Raw genomic sequence first — 14,039 nt, 5'->3', positions numbered from 1 at the left:
ATCCACCCATCCATCCATCCATCCATCCATCCACCCATCCACCCATCCACCCATTCATCCACCCATTCACCCATCCATTCATCCATCCATCCACCCATTCACCCATCCATTCACCCATCCATTCATCCATCCATCCCTCCATCCCTCCCTCCATAGGACTCATTGTCCACACTGTGAGACAGCAGATTCATGAAACAAACTCAGATTAGCTTTTTATTCTCATTTCTGCAGAAAACCACACAAAGATCAAATGTGCGTATCTAAGTACTGATTGGAAGAACGTCTCTATAAATGGAGGTTACACTAGCTTTGTCACAACAGAATCATGTTGTTAGAGTGACTGATACAAAGAGGAGCTGCGGAGGTGAGTTGTGTGCGTAGCTTATAACAAACCTCCAGACAAAATATATAAATAAAAGCTTTAAAAGAAGGCTAACGGCTGTGATGTAACATCAGTGGTTCATCCCCAGGTGTGAGAAAGCAGGTGACTTACAAAGGAAGGCATACAGGGCAGTGTACAGAAGAGATTACACGAATATAATGAGCTGGATTCAACCAGCGTAGTGTGAGAGAGATGTGAAACAACGTCACTGAGGAAGAACAGAGAGTCTTAAAAGCTGATTTTCCTTTTTGTAAACGAGAGGAAACTTGTGCTGAAAGGGTTCATTTGTTAGTTTGTGATGCAGCTAAACTTGGGCTGAAAGAAGGAGTTGATTAATTGCTCGACAGAAAGTTACATGAAGTGATTAATAATCGGTTATTTGTCCATCATTTGCTGGATTTGCTGCTTTTCTCAAACACAAACAAAACAATTTAAAGACGTCAGTCTGGACTCATTTTGGTCCTTTCACCGTTTCCTGATATTTATTCTTTAAAAATTAACCAATATATTGATAGATTTAACTTATTATGGCTGCATTAAATGATCAGGAAAGATAAAACTGCTTGCGGCCCAAGTGTCATTTTGTCCTGGACAACCTTTGAACTAAATATCCCTCAAAAGATTTATGAGATTAAAAAGACCTGCCTTTGAAAAAAGGAACTGGCAGCTTTGTTAGGAACAAAACATACGATGTTCAGACTCCGTCCAGGACGAGCGTCCTTCCTTCTGTCCAACGTTCAAACTTGCTTCTAAAACAAACAACAAACGTCTGAACCAGCCCGCTGGTTTCACACACGACAGCTGCTCTCCTGTGTTCGTCAGAGCTACAGAAACTTGTTCTTCTTTCTGTCCCTCTGCTGTTTGTTCATCAGTAAACTGCTGTAAACAAAGTGAACACCAGAAAGCAGGGCGCCGCTCCACCAGGGGGCGACACAGGCTTCATCAGTCAGATCCCTCCACTCTCTTCATCAGGACTCAAAGTGAAACCAGAACCGTTTGTACCACAGAGTGTTGTTCAGCTGACCTCACATGAAGTTTAACTCCTGATAAGTGTCAGACATGAATCCTTCATAGGGATGGAGCAACAGCACAGCCTGCAGAGTAACAGAGGGGCTTCCCAAACGTCTGCAGCTGCACTCAGAGAGAACAGAACAAAGAAACAAACAGCTTTCCCTCCTCGCCGTCAGCAGCACGCTGTCGCTGCTTTAGGCTCATCAAGAGAAACTTTACAGGCACAAAGTGGTTCTACTTTGTTCTCCGATCAACAGGGAACAACTTCAAAACCAAAAGAGAAAAAGAGTTTCTGCGTCTTCACAGCTGCTCGGTGGACTTCTCAACTCTTCAGCTCATTCAGTGACGCGCTGTCTGTCAGTGGGATTAAAACAGCTTTCAGCTGCACAGGAAATGTTCCTGTCGAGCCTCCAGTCACAAGTACTAAACTCAAAAACTGATCTTTGCTAAAACAAAAACTTGATTTGCTGATTTATTCTGCAGCAGCAAAAATATTAATTTAAAGTGTTAAAGCAGAAAATGAATCATGCAACAGATGATCAACTGAACGCTGCTGATTGATGCACGACTGGTGCTGCGAGGAGAAGCCTGCAGTAAAATGGACTTCAGCCGCTGTGCTGCATGCTAGTTTTAAACTTAAAGTAGGCTCCATGCTAACAACCGCTAGCACACACACGAGTGTTTCCCAATTCCATATCAGGTACTTCATCTAAGCAGGCTCTAGGTTTGTAGAAACTGAACGCTGCTGAAGTGACAGAAATAAAGTCAGAGCTACAGAAGGGTCTCTGCAAACTAAAGAAATGCTCAGCTGAATGTTAAATGGCAGTAGCTTCAGGTGTAGCACTCTTCAGGTGTAGCACTCTTCAGGTGTAGCACTCTCACTAACGTCTCTTTGTGGACCAACTGCAGTTTTCTGTCGGTCGTACTTTGATTATTTCTAAGCACAAACATGGAAACACTTTATACTGCAGCAGCTCATCAGCCTCTTCTCACATGTAGGAACAAGTTTCCTTCCACTTACTTTAGGTTACTTTAGGCCTGCTGCCAGCAGAGTTAGCATAGAGCGTCAGTTATAACGATAAACTGGGGACATGTGGATGGATTTGGTGTCTTCATCACTTCACAGGTTAAAACATGTGATCTCCTTTAACCTGTAGAAGCAGCACAGGACAGTCTGAACAGAAACATTTGGTGCTTTCACTCTGAGTCGCTCTCAGCATCACACAAACAGCTGAACGAGTGCGCACGAGCAGACGAGCAGACTGACACAAACATAAAGTGCAAACTGACGAGGTTTTCCCCTCACGGCGTCAGACCGGCTGAAGCTCCAGGAAAACCAGTGAGACAGGAGACGGGACGATCCTCCGGTCATCATGTCGCCTCTCTTCTGTTTAGTGGCTCTCTATCACCACAGGCTCGTACCCGCCTGCAGACACCCTGCAGGGACGCAAAAACACACGGGCGTGTGTGAGAACAACTTTATTCACGTGTTTGACTTGTTTTACTGCTCCTTGTAATTTACAGTTTATACTCAATTAAAAGGAGATTAAATAAAGTTCTGAGTTTGGAAAATGTTTTTTTCAGTTATGGCTGGAGATGAATTCAAGGAGAACCAAAGTTAATGCTTAAAACTTCATATTATAAGTAGTAGTGTCAGACAGGACATATAAACCTTTAATAGCTTTAATATCTTTATTTATTCAGAACTTTACAAAAACGTACAAACTTACAAAGTGCTTCATAAAGACTTAAAACATGAAAATATAAAATAATGAATAATAAAAGTAGAACTGATAAAGAGCGAGGTATTAAAGACTGAAAAGAGGTAAAGAAGACGAGAGAATGACGTCAGAGAGAAACAGACGATGTCCTCTCACCTGTTCCCGAGTCGGATGCCGCTGAGCGCGGTGGTTCCATCTCTGCTGACGAACAGACGCAGGTTGCTGTCTGAAAGACACAAACACAGAAACACAGTTAACAGCTGCTGAGGGAAACCAGGAGACACCAGGAGACACCAGGAGACACCGACCGACACGCGAGACAATAAAAGAAGACGAAACACAGAGCTGAAGGAGAGATCGGTCCAAAGATGGAGCAGGAGTTACAGACTGTGTTAATAACTGTGAAACCTTTCCATGAACAGGTTCACTGTAAACGGACAGAGAGGATCGCCTCCTCCTCACATCCATGAGATCATCCCTGATGTGACTTTTTTACCCCACTGGGGGTAATTCTAGACACATGCTCAGTTTCTGTCCGTCTTTCACCAAGGAGAGCATTTGACATTTGTTTAGTTGACTTTATGAAACCAACAAGAATCAAACAACATTTCTATCGGTGGTTTTCTTTGTACCAAACCACCAACATGACTTTATGTTCATTAGAAAACTGTGTGTGCACAGTTAAAACATATTGTCACCACCTCATTATGACACCTGGATTTTCACACCGCTGTCGCGTAGAGAAACTTTTGATTTCTGACGTTAACTAGTGTAAAGAACAAACTAAAGGTTGGGCTGATTCAAACCTTTGGTCACAGACACCTGACAGGAAACAACAAAGGTGACCTCTCTGATTCTCTGTCCACAGAGCAAACCCTGCTCCTGATTCTCTTTCCACTCAGCTTTACTCATGTAGCACCTTCTCATACGTACAAGCGTGCAAAATAAATAAATGAATCACAGCAGTAAAAACAATAAAACAATTCATTAAAATCAGTCAAGCAGAATAAACACCAGAGATAAAGCTTTGTAAAAACACTGATACAAACTTTGACTGCAAATTAAAAGCCTGATTAAAAAAACAGGTCTTTCATTTCCTTTTAAAAATAGTGCCAGAGCTCGCCATCTTCACACGGAGAGGCGTGTGTTCCACAGTTTATTAGCATAAAAGCAGAACACTCTGTCGCCGGTGTCTTTGTGGGACACATGAGGAACATTTAAAAGAGCAGCACTTCAGCGACCTCAGCGACCTCAGCGACCTCAGCGACCTGAAGAAAGAAGATCTCTGATGTATCGAGGAGCAAGGTCATTTAAAGCTTTTTAAACAAGTCCAATAAGTTTAAAATCAATTTATAATAATAATAACTTGATTTATAAAGCACCTTTAAAAACAGAAGTTGACAAAGTTGCTTTGACAACCAAGCAAAACAACGAATCATCAAACCACCTGAACAGAAACAAGCAGCCGCTGCAGTTTCTGATCCTGGTCTCAACTGTTCCCCTGGTTATTGTAAATATCAGGTGAAAACGTCGGACTGGAAGGGAGCATGAACACAGGTGTTTACTGGTGAAGCTGAGTTGGTAATAATAACCACATCTAAGATTTAGCTGTTAAATCCTTTCTGTCCAAAGAGCCTAAAAGACGATTTCAGTTTCACAGTTTGTCCTTTTGGTGTTTCAGTGTTTGGTGTTATTGATCGGCCACATTTCTCTGCCTGGTTTTATCTTGTAAAGATGTGACGCAATCAATTCTTGCACGATATTTTGCAGTTTTTTTACCTTCAGTGTTGTTGATGTCTGCAAAGTTTTGGCTTTGGACGATTTTCTCCACGATGTCGTCGGCGTCCATGCGAGTGTCGTTCACCCAGGAGGGGTGACTCTCCACAGAGTCCTGCTTCCTCCTGAAACACAGTCAGGACAAGAAGTTTAAATATAAACCCCTGTGAGCACAGCATGTCCATTTAAAGAAGACTGTACTCTGTGTGTGTACCTGGGGGGCCTGTTTGGGGGTAGGACAGGCCGCGGGGGTCTAGGGGGTCTCTCAGGACGTCCGGCGTCCTTGTCCCCCTCTGTAGGTGTGTCGGTGGTGAAGCCCAGCCCCCCCGAGGCGCTGCTTCCTGTGGAGGTGTTCCTGCGGTGCGTGAGGTCGGACAGGCTGGAGGAGCAGGAGTGTTCGGTGCTGTAGCCTGCAGGACGTCAGGAGAGATCAGCAGAGAGAAGAAGACGGCAGCGCAAAGAAAGTGCTTCCCTTCATTTAACTTGGTGGAATCAGCTGTTTTAATCTCTTGAATCCGTTTTTTCACTTTAACTCTGAATTTAATGAAGTCGTGCACCGACCTCCAATACTGGCAAGTCAGTCAGCAAAATGACTAACTTAGGAAACCTGCACAGTTAATAAAGATTTGAATGCAGCACCTGGAAAAGGCCGTGGAACATAAAGAGACACTTCAGGGAAGGCTGGGAGAAGCGAGCGCAGGTGACTCGTACCTGAGATCTTGCTGTGCTGGCTGGCGTAGCTGGAGTTACGAGAGTGACCGGACTGGAAGATTTCTGCAGAGCTGGACTGATTCACTTCGGACTCTTCAAGGAGACCTGAAAAATACAAACATCACTGTAACAGCCGAGTATTTCATCTGCTGCAGGATCGTGCAGTCTTTGTTCGTTATGACAGCAGAAACTTTCCTCCCTGAAACTTACAGAATTCATCTTCCTGTAAACAAGAGAAAACATAGCTGCTTTTATGAACTCCTCTTCTGTTTGTAATGAAAGCTTGAGTACTCTCATGTCTCTTGGACGAGAACTTTCACTTGATCTTGTGTGTAAAAGGTGTTTTGCACTGGTCTTCTCTAGAAGAGAAACAACCTCAGCCTTGGAACAAAAACACATTTTATTTTTCATCTAAATTCAAACTGAAGGCATCCTAAACATTGCCAGCTAGTTAACCATGTGAGGAAAATCTCCTCAAACAGATTTATTTCTTCCAGGAAGTTTTGGCTCCGAGTGAAACACATCTGGAGGCTGGCTCGGCCGAGATCGCAAAGACCAGAGAGCACTTCATCTGTTGTTTCAGATTTAGTTCTAAAGGAGGCAAAGTCAAATAAAAACCTTTGTGGAGAACATGTTTAACGTTCTTTATGTTCGGCTGTGTGATGAGCTCTCTGTAAGTCTGCGACAGTGACCATGAATACGCTTTGATCTGTTCTCTAAACGTTGACATCAAAGTTGACCTGAAACTGGAAAGCTGGTCCAGAACAGTTCTTGATTCTGAATCCAGAAGAAATGTCACCAATCTGCCTCCAAAGTCCAAATCCTTTTTAACTCCTCATCGTGTGTAAATGTAAGGAACATTTAAGTAATCATTTGTTTAACTACACAGTTTACAACATATTTTTAAATGGACTTTGCGCCTCACTTCCTGTCATCCTGCTTCTTAGAAAACACAAAGAATAACATTTCATTCTTCATCAAGAGATTTCTCTGTGACGGCACTCTCGAGTCGTAGTCTGACGACATTGTGGATCTTGCCTTGTTGCAAGCACACTTGGCTGCTTATGATTACCCCCCCCTGGTCATGTATGCTCTCTTGCACTCCCTCAGTTTGGGAGCCAGTAACCACTATCTTTAGGAAACTGGGTATTTTTCCAGCTCTGTACTGGACCCGAGATGTGACCTCCTCTCGGAGTATTTAACTGGTCTTTACTAAAGTCCAGAGTAATACCTGAGCTGATGATGGAGGGTCGTGGCTTTGCAGCTCGGCCCAGAGAAACCCCTCCGGCTGGCCCGGGCTCAGCGGTTCCCTCCCCCTTACAGTCCAGCTGCAGGGTGTGTTCCCGTCCGGGGATGGAGATGGACTTTGCTGTGCTGGGAGGCCTGCAGGACAGAAACAACACCACGCATCAGTCTGGAACAATGGATTACATGAGCACAAAGCTGCTGCTCTGCTTAGCTTGGCTCGTTCAGATAAGATTCATGGCTGCTGGGAAAGTGAGTCACTGCTGCAACAAAGGGCAGAGGAGCACTAATGTTAACAGTGTTTAACTACCAGGACAGCAGGACATACAGGACGTACAACATCATTCAGAACTCTTATAGAAAGCTGGTGAGATGCATCTTTCTGATGTTCAACAAACAATGTTCGTCTTCATGTTTCCAGACAGAAAGTTTCAATAACATTTTGAAAACGCTCTGACAGAGGTCAAAGGTTTTGTGTTTGATAAAATGAGTTTTAGAGAGCTAAGGTCGAAGATGTCTGCAGGCATGTTCAGTTTGCTTCTTATTATTCAGTCTGAAGAAAAATCCTGTAAAACATTTAGAAAAATGGCAAATTTAATATCCAGTTCAAACTTTTGACAAACACTGGTACAAAAACAGTGATGTTGATCAGCGTGCATTGTCCCTGAAAACATGTATATACACTAAAAACACACACACACACACACACACACACACACTAACTGTCATGTCAAAGGTAACAAGGTCTGACAGTAAAAGAGCTTTAAGGGGATAAAAAGTATCTATAATTTTAGAAATGACTAATTAAAAAGAGTAACAGCAGCGTGCTGATGGGCTCTGTTGGTAATCGTTCACGTGGAGTTAATCCAACGTAACCTTCAGATTTCGGACTCAGCGTGACAAGAACGAAGAGCATCCTGAAACTGAAATACTCACGTTTTAAAACACGGATCTCCAGACAGGAGGGTCATCCCGATGATCACCTGGAGAAAACGCCAAGAGAGGAGATATCTTACACACTCATGTTTGTTTTAATACCAATGCTCTAGAAACATGGTTAATTCACACTTTACTCTGATTGTACCAAAATAATGAAAAGTTTCTCCACAGTTGAGAACTCGCTGCCTTTTTCCTTTGTAGCTCATGTTCTTTCCCCTCCCTGGTTCATTTCATGAGCGCCTGATTGCATCCGTGCACAGCAGTTAATAAGCAAACTGTACATCCGCACACAACCTGTGTGACAATCACATAATGAAAACCTGAACGTTAACTTCAATCAGGGCTGAAAATAAAGACTTAAAATGTCCAGACGTCCTGAAACGTCCTGACTGACCCATAGCTGACCCATAGCTGACCCATAGCTGACCCATAGCTGACCCATAACTGACCCATAGCTGACCCATAACTGACCCATAGCTGACCCATAGCTGACCCATAGCTGACCCATAACTGACCCATAGCTGACCCATAGCTGACCCATAGCTGACCCATAGCTGACCCATAGCTGACCCATAACTGACCCATAGCTGACCCATAACTGACCCATAGCTGACCCATAGCTGACCCAGACTGCTCTAAAGAGCAGGAATGATGAACGTGTTTGTGATGAACGTGTTTGTGATGAACGTGTTTGTGATGAACGTGTGATGAACGTGTTTGTGATGAACATGTGATGAACGTGTTTGTGATGAACGTGTTTGTGATGAACATGTGATGAACGTGTTTGTGATGAACGTGTTTGTGATGAACATGTGATGAACGTGTTTGTGATGAACGTGTTTGTGATGAACATGTGATGAACGTGTTTGTGATGAACATGTGATGAACGTGTTTGTGATGAACGTGTTTGTGATGAACATGTGATGAACGTGTTTGTGATGAACGTGTTTGTGATGAACGTGTGATGAACGTGTTTGTGATGAACGTGTTTGTGATGAACGTGTTTGTGATGAACGTGTGATGAACGTGTTTGTGATGAACATGTGATGAACGTGTTTGTGATGAACGTGTTTGTGATGAACGTGTTTGTGATGAACGTGTTTGTGATGAACATGTGATGAACGTGTTTGTGATGAACATGTGATGAACGTGTTTGTGATGAACGTGTTTGTGATGAACATGTGATGAACGTGTTTGTGATGAACATGTGATGAACGTGTTTGTGATGAACGTGTTTGTGATGAACATGTGATGAACGTGTTTGTGATGAACATGTGATGAACGTGTTTGTGATGAACGTGTTTGTGATGAACGTGTGATGAACGTGTTTGTGATGAACGTGTTTGTGATGAACATGTGATGAACGTGTTTGTGATGAACGTGTTTGTGATGAACATGTGATGAACGTGTTTGTGATGAACGTGTTTGTGATGAACGTGTGATGAACGTGTTTGTGATGAACGTGTTTGTGATGAACGTGTTTGTGATGAACGTGTGATGAACGTGTTTGTGATGAACATGTGATGAACGTGTTTGTGATGAACGTGTTTGTGATGAACGTGTTTGTGATGAACGTGTGATGAACGTGTTTGTGATGAACATGTGATGAACGTGTTTGTGATGAACGTGTTTGTGATGAACGTGTGATGAACGTGTTTGTGATGAACATGTGATGAACGTGTTTGTGATGAACGTGTTTGTGATGAACGTGTGATGAACGTGTTTGTGATGAACGTGTTTGTGATGAACGTGTTTGTGATGAACGTGTTTGTGATGAACGCTCTGCTGGCCCTTTAAGCAACAATAAAACATTTACTGGAGCAGGCTGAGGGTGAATTCCCAGTAAGCTCTCTGACGTCTGAGCCTGAGCTCTCCCGGAGGAATGAGATGACTAAACTCCTCATGACTGTTTTGGCTCTTTGTTTAACAGAGCAGTTTGTGCTGGTGGCCTCAGGGTGGCGCTGCAGAGCTCCTTTAACTCCTCAGTGAAGAAAGCAGAAGCTTGTTCACCCACAGAGACGTCTAACTGCTTCAGGTGAAATCAGCAGCTTTGTATTCAGCACTGATCAGTACAGCAGTACATTTGTTGGGCTTATTAATTGATGTGCACATTATTTCCTCCTTTATATCAAAAAGAAGCAAATCCAAACAATCAGCAACTGTTCACTATTTAAAGCATAAATTATGTAAATCGACAAATCGATTGGTTAACGACTCGTTTCAGCTCCACGTGCAGTCAGAAAATAAAGTCTCATTTCAACAGAAACCATTTAAGTCCTGCAGCAGCTTTACATGACAAAGGACCAAGTGACCTTTTACCTTTCCACGCTGATGTCTGACTAAATTTGTGGAGTGGAAGCAATCAATGCAAAGGTCAAAAGTCAAAGTGTCAGAGATAATGATCGAGCTTGCTGCAGGCGGTGGAGCTTATACGATTTATGACTTGTGTAAATGAGGGCACAGACTGTTGGAGGCTGCAGAGATACGCCTGAGAGCGTTTCCCTCAGATGAATGTAAATCTTTGTTCCTCATATATCTGTCAGTGAACGCCTCACTCCTTGCCTTCAGTATGGAGTTATCCTGCCGTGTGTTCTTGGTGTCGTATCCCTCCAGCAGACAGCAGCGCACGGTGGAGCCCGAACCCGCAAACTCTGCCATGTTGAGGTCTGTGAAGCCCAGCTGAGGGCGAAGCAGAGAGGGTGAGTTAATTTGAGAAGCACTAATGGAAGGGTGCACGAGTTTAGAGAGGAGAGATCTCAGCAACACCCATCGGTTAGCACATCAAGCACGTTCACAGCGTTAAAGATCGCAAGCCTCTGAAGTTTAATGCATGACAGGGTGCAAACTCTTAAAATACTATTAAAGAGGCTTTGATGAAGGCAGAAAGGAAATAAAAATAATGAAGATATTCTGTAGTAAGCAAGTGTTCAGTGAGCATGTAGTCTCTGTGCTCTCTATTAAAGCATGAGAAGAAGGCGAGAGAAAGTCGTCTCTACAGAGTCTGTGGCTGAGACAGACTGCATCCTGCAATGGGAGACCGTCTGTCTGTGCGTTTACATATCTGTGCAAACATCAGCAAAAAAAATACAATGCAAAGCCTCACAACGTGATCATAACAAACATCTCATTCATTTTCATCGGCTCTTTTTCCTTAAGGAAATAAGGTCACTTGATTCAGCCGAACCCTCAAGAATAATCCAGATATTACTGATGCTTACAATTCAGAAATCTCTGAAAGCACGATGGGCAAACTGTAGCAGGGCTTCAGCTTACTGAAAATACACCGGAGCTGCACGTGGAAAAACAAGCTCGCAGAGTACTGTCAGAGGAAACAACGGGAAACTCGGTCCACTTCCACAAACGGAGATTTCAGATGGAAAAAAGTGATTGGTTTCTTCAGTAGGCCCAATAAGGAGTCGGAATTAGGGGTTAAAAGTATTCCTGCTGAACGGAGAGTGCAGCAGTTGTGGCAGATTATGTACATATTGTTTGGTCTTGTCCATATGTGGCCCACTGAATCTGCGCTCCCAGGATGCAGGCCTGCTCGTGGTCCCTAAAGTCTGTCAGAGTGGTGTGGGAGGTCGAGCCTTAGGTCATCAGGCCCCCTCCTCTGGAACAAGCTACCAGTCAGGGTCCGGGAGGCAGACACCCTCTCTACTTTAAGAGTTCAAACTGTCCTCTACTGCTATAGGCTTAGACTGCCGGACGACCTGACACACCAAGCTCCTGTCTCCTGATTGATTGATTGATTGATTGATTGATTGATTGATTGATTGATTGATTGGGGGAGTGAGGGAGTCAAAGTGAAAACCTTAAACTAAAGCTAAAAGAAACAAGCACATTAAAAGTGTCTGTAGTTCTTTGTGGCGAGTTACAAGAGAAACAAAATCTATAAGAATACAACCTTCACTGGTTTGTGCTGTTCAATGAAGAAGAGGTGTTGGCAGACGGACGCAGCAGTGAGGAACGTTCACAGCTCGAATGGAGATTAAAAAAATGCTTCTCATGCGGTGATTAGACTCTACACTGCAATCAGTAAGACTGTGTTTATGATTGCTTTGGCCAATCAACAGACTGCAGTATTTCTACCTCCAGCTTTAAGCCCTTTAAGTCCTCAACAGAACTGGTAATGAAAGAACGGGATGGATAGAAGTGCTTCTAACGCGACCGTCTACATTATTTGCTAACAGACTGAAGCTATAGACAGAAGGTCAAGTATCTTTGATTTCTGGGTCATTCTTCAGGAGAAAGGGTTCATCCTCTGAGCAGCAAGCGTTACATCCACTCACCTGAAGTGAGCTAAAAAACATTCATACCAACTGTGACAGGTTAAACCAATCAGAGGCCTTTTTATCCCTTCTTACCTTAATGGTCGAGCACATCATGAACTCAATGATCTCTTGAGTTTAATTTGAAAGCTCCATTATTCTGTGCACCTGGAGAAGCTGTCATGGTCCCTGACCTGCACTCAGTGGGTCCACACAGCCCAGATTACTATCACAAGCAGCCCGCCTACATGACCTTAATCACTAAAACAAACCTCACAGCTTCTCATGGATCCTTTCTTTGTCCGAGCCACATTCATGTTGTTATTTTAAATTAACTCTGCAGCACTCTCGAGCTAAAGGTTCCATTCTTCATCCTGCAGGTTTCCCTTTCTATAAGCAGCTCCTGTTTTCATAGGTGTGTATTTAAGGAAGCCGACTTCTAAGGAGGGAAGCGGGTAAATTTAGCCGGAGGAAATCTAAATGAAGAAACGGGGAAAACAGAGGAAACGGTTCCTGCTGGGCAACAACGTGCACGGAACAACAAAGGTAGGTTATCTTTATGAGAGATTTGACCTCGCAGCTTCATTCATGAGACGTGACTCATTTGTCAGGAGCTCCTGCAGTTTCGGTCCGAGAGGTGTTGGCAGGATGTTTTGCAGCTTCCAAGTGAATGTGAGCGAAGAAAGACGAGGTTAGATTTACTGTCACGCACTGCTAACAGCGAGCTCGTCAGAGAGCCGCGAGAAATGCTAATATTTACACAAACTGGCATTAAGGTTTACAGAGACTGACAGCAGCTCATCTGTAACAGGTCTATGTGTTTATGAACGTGACAGGGAGGACACGGAGACACGGCTTACCTTCGAATATGCTTTTCCTCCTTTGAGTTCCTGCAGAGAAAACAGGAGGACAGTAATGAATACAACTGATCCAACTCTACATTACACAGGCCTCCAATTACAGGGCTCCAACGCGGGAGTCCAAATTACAGGTTCAGACCACACGGACGGCTCCTCAGAGCATGGCACCGAGGCGGCGAGGCGGCGAGGCGGCGTTCACATGGGAGGCACGGCATCAAGTCTGAAATATCCTGAGAACACGTCCGTGAGAACGTCTCAAACCTCTTTAAATAACCTCCCAGATGTTTCTGGTTCTTCACGTTTGTTAGAAGATGTTTTTAAGGTTTTAAAAAACATTGTCAATATAATACAAGTGTTAACACTGATACTAAACTTATTTTGAAAACTAAATCATGTACTGAATTAAAAGAAGAAAAACCCTCTGTCGCCCCCTGCTGACTGGCTGCAGTATAGCTCATAAGCCCCGCCTCCTCCATGTTAACAGATGGGAGTCAAACTATAAAATCAAAATACACCTCAAATACATTTTTCTCAAACATGGTTTCTGTCATTATAGTTAGTTCTTATCATGCTGAATAATCTCCAAGTGTTCATTTTTCTCACAAGTTTACTTTTAATTAGTTATTTGATGCTATAAAAAGGGGGCATGGCCTCATGATTGACAGCTCTGTGGACAAATGGGGCTCCTGCAGCGTTCTGTTCCCGAGTAGCAGAGTAGAGGAGGAACGGTGAGAGGAGACGTAACTAACACTAACACTACAGTCATTCATACCTGAGGGCTCCAACACGCCAAGGACGCAAGGTACAGGTGTGTGTCGGTTGGGGAAGGGGCGGGACGTCGATACTGCGGCTCTACCAGCCGATCTGTTCTGACTCATTCGTATCGTTTTCTATGCTTTTGTCTTCACACACACTTCACACACATCCTCTTGGTTTATATCTAACACTATAAGAGCCGTACCTTCCTGACTGACACCCTGCAGACGGAAGGATCCAGGACTCCGGTGTGCGGGTTGGCGCTCATCTTGGACACAAAGGTAAACCTCTTCCTCCAGCGGACGCAGTTCTCCTGGACCTCCTCTCTGTGAGGAGGAAACACAGGAACACATAAATCTCTGGGATGAAC

The 14,039-nt window shown here is 43.7% G+C and overlaps 1 protein-coding gene across 1 annotated transcript in view; it reads right to left on the bottom strand.

Annotated features, from left to right (window-relative positions):
* Positions 1-200: 200 nt before the first annotated feature.
* Positions 201-14,039, bottom strand: part of eeig1a (estrogen-induced osteoclastogenesis regulator 1a) — a 30,646-nt gene continuing 16,807 nt past the window's right edge. The window contains exons 3-12 of the mRNA XM_069682856.1: positions 13,875-13,995; positions 12,914-12,943; positions 10,348-10,464; positions 7,783-7,829; positions 6,833-6,984; positions 5,602-5,706; positions 5,105-5,300; positions 4,894-5,015; positions 3,271-3,340; positions 201-2,830 (exon numbers count right to left, since the gene is read on the bottom strand). Coding sequence (XP_069538957.1) covers positions 2,785-2,830; positions 3,271-3,340; positions 4,894-5,015; positions 5,105-5,300; positions 5,602-5,706; positions 6,833-6,984; positions 7,783-7,829; positions 10,348-10,464; positions 12,914-12,943; positions 13,875-13,995 — 1,006 coding nt within the window. The 3' untranslated portion in view covers positions 201-2,784. The remainder of the gene's footprint in view (positions 2,831-3,270; positions 3,341-4,893; positions 5,016-5,104; positions 5,301-5,601; positions 5,707-6,832; positions 6,985-7,782; positions 7,830-10,347; positions 10,465-12,913; positions 12,944-13,874; positions 13,996-14,039) is intronic.

The sequence above is a fragment of the Semicossyphus pulcher genome, unplaced genomic scaffold (genome assembly GCF_022749685.1).
Source record: "Semicossyphus pulcher isolate SPU_LCO1_2020_fin unplaced genomic scaffold, fSemPul1.0.p SCAF_6, whole genome shotgun sequence".
In the NCBI taxonomy this organism is placed as follows: Eukaryota; Metazoa; Chordata; class Actinopteri; order Labriformes; family Labridae; genus Semicossyphus; species Semicossyphus pulcher.
The sequence above is the reverse complement of the archived record's forward strand: the minus strand, read 5'-3'. Positions and strand labels throughout refer to the sequence as shown.